General features: G+C 41.9%; 1 protein-coding gene across 2 annotated transcripts; it reads right to left on the bottom strand.

Annotated features, from left to right (window-relative positions):
• Positions 1–3518: 3518 nt before the first annotated feature.
• Positions 3519–7939, bottom strand: sp7 (Sp7 transcription factor). 2 transcript variants are annotated; one of them, XM_065954680.1, is made up of 2 exons: positions 7783–7939; positions 3519–6298 (listed from the first exon to the last, which is right to left on the bottom strand). In XM_065954680.1, exons 1-2 carry the CDS (start codon positions 7816–7818, stop codon positions 4958–4960), a joined length of 1377 nt encoding a protein of 458 aa, XP_065810752.1. In that variant the 5' UTR covers positions 7819–7939; the 3' UTR covers positions 3519–4957. The 2 variants fall into 2 exon arrangements, with proteins under 2 accessions (XP_065810752.1, XP_029133711.1); XM_029277878.2 differs by having other exon boundaries at positions 7798–7918.
• Between the last annotated feature and the right edge of the window lie 698 nt (positions 7940–8637).

Raw genomic sequence — 8637 nt, 5'->3', positions numbered from 1 at the left:
GCAAACACAAATGGTTTGGGCTTCCTGTCAGTCAGAGTTTAATCAAGATAGTAAGCATTTTCAAAAGGAAAGAACAGTTTAAGGCTTTATAGTTGTAATGGTACTAGGATATAATTTGTTTTTTTCCAACCTTAACCAGTAGCCAGATGCCTGTTCCCCTTGTCGGTTCCTGTTAATACTTGTACTGAAGAGCTCCTTAAGTTCCTAAATTAATTATGTGTCCTGCTAATTAATGGCAATTAACGTTGCATGATGACAAATACTCGTGATCATTAAAAAAGCCAATGAAAGTATTTGATTTATGCCTTTAATGTGGCCGTGCAGAAATATCCTTACTGCACCTACTGCTGTGTAGCTGTGTATAATTTATTTATGGATGTCAATGATTTTAAGTACAGTGGACGCGTCTTTATGTGTCACACATGCGATTTTCTTAACTTAATTTCTCCTTGGAAGCAATTTGTCATCCGGAGGCCATTTAATGGGAAGCATAATATCGTTTTAAAGGGGCACAGAGTCACCCACAACCCTCCCACACTTTCTATAAACAAAATGGCCTCATTTAGTGCAACATTTGGTGCATCGGGCAGCAAGGGAGGACTCCTTTTAAACTTTAAAGGCACTGCTATGGAACAAGCTTCAACCATGTATAGTGAGAAATGGAAATATAAAAGTAATGCATGAGGGCACTCAGTTTTGTGTTTGTTTTCTTAAATGTGAGCGGGGGGGGGGGGTTAACCTCCATCAGCGATGTTAAAATGATCCAGGGAGGGGAGATGGAAAGTAGTGCTGCAAGAAGCAAGTAGCTAAGCCATAAATACTGAGCTTATGAAATAAGTGAAGAAAATCCCTCACATCTATAGTTATTTCATCCTTAGCTGTTTTCACACATGTACTAAACTCCTACAACATTCTAAATTTTCAGGGTGAGCTACATGAGAGAATGCAAATGGCTGGATTTTTTCACTGATTTTCACCCGGATGTAATGGTAGCCCCCCTAGAAAAACATTCCTGTAAAGTCAGGTGAGCCAACTTGTAAACGCAGCATGTAATATTCAAGAAGATATACCTCGAGCAAGCAGGCCGGGGTATTGACATTTACATCACGCTACTGGTGCGATCATCATGCGTGTAATGAAGCAGCTTCATACACGTGTGCTTGCCAGTATGCTCTATTCCACTTGTTCGTAGATACTGTGAATACTTCTAATTACAAGTAGCTTTTATATGAAAAACGTCAAAGTGTCAAAAATGTTTTAGAACATTTCCAGGAGTATATGCTTGTATGTGCTCTTTTGAAACATGCTGCTGTTTCCATTCTGAAAGTGATGGCTCAGAATGATAAGCAAAGAGACAACAGACACCTGTAAGATCACCCAACCTTTTTACCTTTTGCCCTTTCTTATCTCTTATGTTTTCCTCTTTATCCTCTGTTTTATACAGCCTGACCTCCTCTGCTCTTTAGGTCATGTTATGGTTCACTCAGGCCTTTCCACTTTGCTTAAAGCCTTATCTTGTTTTTCCTTACAGTCTGACTGCTGAGCCTCTGGGCGTGCTGACATTCTTTTCCCTTTCTCCCCCCCTCTTTCTGCCACCGTCACACCTGCAGACACCTGTGCTTTTGTCCTCCTTTATTCCTCCCACAACCCCCTCAAACTACCCTGCCTGTGGCTATGTCGGAGCACAGTCCATTGTTTTACTTGCCTATTCACTGAGGAGCAGATAATAACAGGAAGAGGAGGTTCATTAGCATTTGTTCAGCACATCATGATGATCTGCTCATTCGCATGAAACAGCAGGAATCTCATAATCCCAGGAGAAGTTCATTAAGTAGTTTATGTAGCTCATCAAGTGTTATTATTAATCCAAAGACTGCTTGAGTGACTGTTTTTAAATTGTTTCTTTGTGTTAGTAAGGTCTGAAATGGGCTGCGTGATGTTTTAAACAGGTGTCTCTGGGATCCTCTAACAAGTCTGATTCTGTAAACGGAGTACAGGGGCACGAGTAGGCAAAGCATCTGGAACCAATTTGTTCAGCTTTTCCCTCTGCCCTGAGTGTGTCAATGAATGTATATTTTTCCTTTTTTTTATGACTTTATTTGAAGCGACACTTAATGTTTCCTGGCTTTAAAAAAAAAAAAAAGAAGTAAAAATAAAGTCACATTTCCACCACAGCTGCTTTAAAAGAGAGCAGAAAATGAGCAGTAGCAGCAGAGGTTTAAAAGCCACTGACCATCTTCTCAACCCCCCCACCCTCCTGACTGACACACCCTGCCCATACCCCGTCCCCCCCTGTTTGCCTTTTATGTTGTGGACTCGACTGTGCGCCCACTTCAGACCACCATAAACATGTCGGGGCCCTGATGACAGAGTCGGCCCCGGGACGTTTTATATAAATTGACCTCAACTACAGCTCATTAGAAGTTCTAAATTGGAACCATGCTGCCTGGGAAGTGTAAACGTTACAACAGGATGGGCAGGTTCAAGATGTACAGGTCCTCAATTTAGTGAAGACACTGCTTATTTTTAAATTCAGAATGTTGTTATGCATTGTGTTTTTCCTTTTCGCAGACTTCAAATAATGATTACAATCGTAATATATCAACCTTCTTAACTTCCAAGTAACAAAGTGCTTCACAAATCCATCAAAATAAAACAGGAAGGCCTTAAAAGTTATTGAAAAGACTTGCAAAGTTATGCAGTTGAGACAAATATTGTGGGTGACTATTCAAAAAGTTTTTTGATAGAGTTTATTTCAAACAACAGATAGTATAACAAATATAACCTTCTCATCACCTTTTAGCAGATAATATAGATTTACTCTTTGATTAGTTCTTTGTCTTGCCCTTTTCCCTCACAACACATCTATCATACGCTTCCTTTACTCTTTCCTGAGGCTATATCTCTTTTGATGCAGAGTCCACCCAACTCAAGTATTTTTATTAGTCTGCAGTTTACCCTGACTGACCTGTAAGACACACAAGTGCCACTTTACGCGACTTAAACTCTCACACAAACACAGAAAAAGACATCTACAGTTGCAGCAGAGGCTAAAATAAAGGATTTTTTTGGTGGGCTCTTCTTCATTAGTATCTCCACATCATGTCCGTCGTCCTGCGTCCCACCTTAATTGGCCTCCTTTGTTTGACCGCCTCCCTCAATAAACAATAAAACCGTAGCGCCCCTGTCCTAATCCCCCTCTCCTCCTCTGCTCTGACTCTGCTGGAGCATCGCTCGCAGTAATTACCCCTCTCAGGCTGGAGAGCGGAGTAATTGTCTTGAGTGTAACTACAGTGGCTCTCTCAAAGGGGGTCATTGTGTGCAGTTAAGACCTCACTTCAGTGGCCGGCTTTGTTTGTGCTGCAAAAGATAATGAAAGTATTTGGTTGGCCACGGTGAGGTGGAAATATAGTAAGATATGAAAAGAATTGAGGAGAGGAGCGTTAAGCTTCTATGCTGAAGGAACTACTCTTTTGACTCTTAAACTTTTATAACAAAATAACACCAGCAGAAAAAGATGCTTTTTATATTTCTTTACTTTTCAAAGCACCAGAACTGTCATGATTTCACACCTTTACTTTTTACAACACGTTCACCTTTAAGAGGTTTTGTGCCTCATCATTATTTACAGTATCTGACACACTCATGTCACAATGAATCAGCTCACATCGTAGTTCAAAGCAACAAATTCAGCTTCTCTGTGTCTGTCGCTTACATGATGTTTTTATAGAGATCTGTTTCATCATAGAAAGTAACACCAAATACAGAAAAATACATAAAAACAGTAGAAAAATAACACACCCAGCAATATCTATAAATTGTATAGATAGTATGTACAAACAAGGAGAAGCCCTTATCAACCATTACTCTGCCAGGTGTGGAAGTCTTCACAATTAAAAGATTATATAGCAATAGTTTACACATCAAACAAACTTCAAGATCTTTAAATAAATCTTTTAAAACATTGCCCAAAAACTCCACATTTATAACTAATAAATACGAGAGAGAAAAAAAACTTAATTTAATGCATTTTCTTTTCTTTTTGGCCAGCTTCAACCATCTTGCGTACTTTTTCAGGCTTTATATATTTCCTGCAGGGTGCAAGATAATCTTCCACGTGTATAATTTAAGACATAAATTAGATTATTTATGTAAATATGAAATTAAATTAGACATTGTACGAAGCAAACAGCAAACAAAAGAGAACTGAAAAAAAAATCCATTACATCAAAATGTCTTTGGCAACAATAAAGCAGTAAGAAGGATTGTCCGTTGATTGTTTCAAGAGTAATGAAGTATCAAAGTACAGCTGTAAATCAGATTTTTCTCGAGACATGCAATGCTCCATCAACTCCATCATCCCGACCATAAGTCTCCTTTTAAAACTACTTTCCTTTTGCGGCTCAGAGCTCTTTTCCTTCTGCTTTTGCAGATTAAATTTCCCCAGTGGTTTGTCTCATTTGAAAGGCAGAAAATGTGTGTAGGATGAATGTGTGCATTTGTGTATTTGCTTGAAGTGTGCAGGCATTCTGTGTGTGTGTGTGTGTGTGTGTGTGTGTGTGTGCATGCATGGATGCATTACGCATGCACATTTGTTCATAGTTGTTTTCTTTGCTTGGGTATGTGTACATGTTTGCATGAACATCCCATCTTTGGTTTGTTTTATTTTTGTTTGTGTATTTTTCTGCCTGCATACATGTAGACATTTGTTTGCAGGCCATTGTGTATTAGTGTGTGTGTGTGTGTGTGTCTGTGTGTGTGTGTGGTCCAGAGAAAATGAAGTGATTGCTACCTGCAACATGGTCAGTCATTTATTATATCAACTCTTTTCAAACTCTCAGAAATCCTTTTATGTCTTGAAACCAAATACTGTCTTTTTAAGTTTAAAGGTTGAATTGTGTCGACAACAACAACAACAAAAAAGCCCACCATGTCTCAAAAAGAAAACTTAACAAAGTCAGATCTCCAACAGTCCGCTGCTGTTCTCCACTCCATTAGGCGTGCCAGTCTTCTCGTCTCCGTTGGTGATTTGGTCATCGACAGGGTTGGTTTGGACAGCGCTGGTGTTGAGCTCTGTGGTCTCTTCGCTGCGAGGATCTGTGTCCCCCTCCACAGCAGCTTTTCCCTGCATTGCAGAATCAGCGTGGGTCTTCTGGTGCTTGGACAGGTGGTCGCTGCGTGTGAAACGCTTGTTGCACAGTAGACAGGTGAACTTCTTCTCACGTGTGTGGGTGCGTACGTGCCTCTCCAGTTCGTCAGAGCGAGTGAAGCGTTTCCCACAGAACAGCCAGTTGCAAACAAAGGGCCGCTCGCCAGTGTGCCAGCGCAGATGGGCTTTCAGATGAGAGGCCTTGTTGTAGACCTTCCCACAGCCGGGGATGTGGCAGCTATGGACCGGTTTCTTCCTCAGGGAGGCAGCCGAGGCCCCCAGCCGCTCAAGCTCCTGGCAGTTGGGGCAGTCACATGAGGATCTGGTGGGCGCACCTCCTCCACTGTACCCACCTGATCCCCTGGCAGGCTTCAGGCCCATGGGACTCTCAATCAGTCCCGCACTTTGCACAGGCTTGGGCTTGTACATGTCCTGGGGCAGCATGTGCTGGGAGGACTGGAGGAGGTGTGAGGAGGAGCCCAGCCCCACAGAGGGGTACGGAGTTGGGTTTAGTTGTGTAAAGTCGGTGCTGTAACTGGGCAACTGTGGGCTAAGGGAGGCCTGGGGTGCTACAGGCTGCAGCGAGGCCTGGAGACCTCCATCTGTCTGGGACTGGGTTGCTGAGAGCCAGTTGGAGTTTGGGTGGACGTCCCACCAGGAGGACGTGGCATTGGCAGGAGCAGCAGTGATACCAGGATGGATACCGGCTTTATACCAGGAGCCGTATGGGTGCGTCATATCCAGGGAGGTGTAGACGCTGGTGAGACAGTCGGCCGTAGCATGGGCCTTGGACACTAAAAGAGACGGGTCCTGGGAGACAGAGGTCTGGAAGGAGTGGGAGAAGGGGTTATACTCTGTAGGGTAGCCTCCGGATGAAGGAGGGGGGCTTCCAGTTGGGGTAAGCAGCCCACCGCCTCCTCCTCCAGCTGTGGTGAAGGAGCCAGTGTAGGAGTCCGCCAGGCCGCTGCCGTCTGCGGTGCGCCCGTTCTTAGTCTGCAGATCAGAGGTCATGTTGTAGGGCTTCTTTACAGGAGTTGTGCTGCCGGGCTTACCGGGTGTAGCCGAATCCCTGATGGGGCTTGTGCTGCCAAACTTGTTACAGGTAGCAGTTAACATAGCCAGAGGACTGGAGCCATAGCGTGCGTCTTCCTGGGGGAGGAGGAGACAGGGGAGAAAATGAGACTGTCTGTCTACAGGAAATGGCTTCTTGCTGTTGCTCCTGTCAGTGTCAACTCTAATAAAAAACTTCTGTCTGAGTGCCACCGCCGGCTTTTCCTGCTCTCTCTGTTTTCAAAGTGGTGGTCAGGGCAATTTCAGCCAGCGAATGTTTACTCTTGTGAAGGATCTGCTCCGCTCAGCAAGGCAGGAATTCCCTGCTCTTTTGTTTCACTTAAACCACTAGGAAGAGATATTCTTAATTTAGCGTGAATGTATACTTTAAAGTTTTTCTCCAGTGCACAGAAATATACATAGTACGATCATGTTTAGGCGCTGCATTATCAACTTAAACTGTGGCTAAATTTCCACATTCTGGCATTAAAGAGGTTTGATAAGTTGATGGTATATTGTGTCACAGCAGTCTTGTTGTTCTGTTAGATTTACAATACTCTGTCTCTGCTGATCATATTGAATGATTTATCTGTTGATTGAAAATAAGTTCATATAGATATAAAATTATATGTGTCCTATTAGAAAACAAAACTTTTTCATCTTTTGTCTATCTAAAAGTCCAATTAAAAAAGTTAATGATTTTACGTTTTAGCCATTTAGATTTTTTGTGAATTCCCTTTTTCACGTTGCATAGCATTTATACTGAACGCATGAACAACTCATGAGAATCACTAATACTCTTACAGCATTTACATAAAACTAAACAGAGATTCTGCAATCTGTAATAGAGAGTAATTATGCTTATGATCGAATGTTACCTGCTGTAGGAGCAATGAAAGATTATTGTTTTGATCAATTTGTAGACTTAAATCTTGTGAAGTTGTATTTTCAATCCAAGCGCAATACATCTCTCTTAATACGAGTCTTTGACTTTAAATAAGTGTTAGTAGAAAACTGGCTAAAATATTATCACCGCTTGAAGACTTCCCTTTCACACTGGCTCTCCCCTCAGAGGTGATTAGTGGTTATCTCCTTCTCTTACAAAAAGCCCCCTGGGGATCAGCCCAGTTTTCAGGTTAATAATGTTTCATCACAGACTTATTACCCCTGTAAGGCCAGCTGTCCTCCTAATCTCTCACTCCATAAACTGAAACTGTAGAGTTCCACATAGCTCCTTTTTTTTGCTTTTGCACTTAGATTAAATACTCCTCCTCGAGGGAATGTAAATCCTAGACTTTCAGATGAACAGAGGTTAAGATTTGAGTAGTAAAGTTATTAAATGATGTCAGCAGCTCAGCCTTAAGATTCTTTAAATCAGCTTCCATTAAGACTTAAACTCTTTCTTCTACAACGTGAGCTATATGTTAAATTATCCTCATTTATATTCAGTCATACATTTTCCTGCAGACCTCCCAAACTCCCTTCTTCAACATACATTTGCATAGATTTAAATCAAACATTTACATAAGAAAAGTTGAGATTGTATGCAGAAAGAGGAAAAAGTAAATATAAAATCTACTTACAATCACATTCCCTACCTCCAGAATAGATGCGGCCATCCCTGAGAAACAAAATCCTAAGGAAGCGGAGTGGAGTGGGAGAAGCTCTGAGTCCCGGGACAGTTTGGGAGAAGTTGGGCTCTAACGCGGGGAAGTGTTTTGAGGCACGGGGAGCCCGCCCCCTAATTACAGGCTCTGGGCTCTTTGAAGACTCACTAAGAGGCAATAAAAACCAAGAGATGGAGGAGAATAGGCAGAGATTGGTGGATAGAAAGAGGGACATCCCACCTACCCAAAAGCAGAGTGTCGAATCATTTTTCAAGTTAAATGCATGAATGGGTTACTCATCAATCACCATGTTGACATTATTTCAGTTTCACTGGCATTATTTTTTCCACTGGGATTAGTCCAGAGGAGTCTGAGGGAAAAGATTACAGCTAACATCATCTCAGAGAGAATTATCTCGCAGGATTTCTTCACATGGATCGTGTTGTAAATTGTATCCGTGCTCTTTGACGCATTACTGTAGGAGAAGTGTAAATAAGAAGTGAAAAGCCGACTGAAGCTTCCCCCCTCTGGTTTCCTGTGAGAGAGGAAAAATAACAAAAGAACATGTTGCCTCAGCCCGCGACACATAAATCACAAAAATTAAGCTGAGCGAGTCTGTGGTTTCCATCTGAGATTTTATTATTCTGGTTTCAACCCTCTCTCTGTTTCCAATATTCTTTAACACAGTTAACTGCCTTTCAGACGTTAAATGTGACGGTTAAAGAGACTGAGCTACAGAGACAAGGAAGAAGAAAAGGCTTGAGTCATTATGTGAACTTAAGAGGAGATTATAACATCAAATAAAATAAAAGAAAACAGGGAAATCCTGAG

This window comes from Labrus bergylta, chromosome 5 (genome assembly GCF_963930695.1).
Source record: "Labrus bergylta chromosome 5, fLabBer1.1, whole genome shotgun sequence".
In the NCBI taxonomy this organism is placed as follows: domain Eukaryota; kingdom Metazoa; phylum Chordata; class Actinopteri; order Labriformes; family Labridae; genus Labrus; species Labrus bergylta.
This window is presented reverse-complemented; position numbering and strand designations above follow the sequence as displayed.

Coding starts and splice junctions, on each gene's coding strand:
- sp7 (XM_065954680.1), bottom strand. CDS start 7,818: ATGGCCGCATCTATTCTGGAGGTAGGGAATGTGATT. Junction 6,299..7,782: donor TGGAGGTAGGGAATGTGATT/GTAAGTAGATTT, acceptor CTCCTCCCCCAG/GAAGACGCACGCTATGGCTC.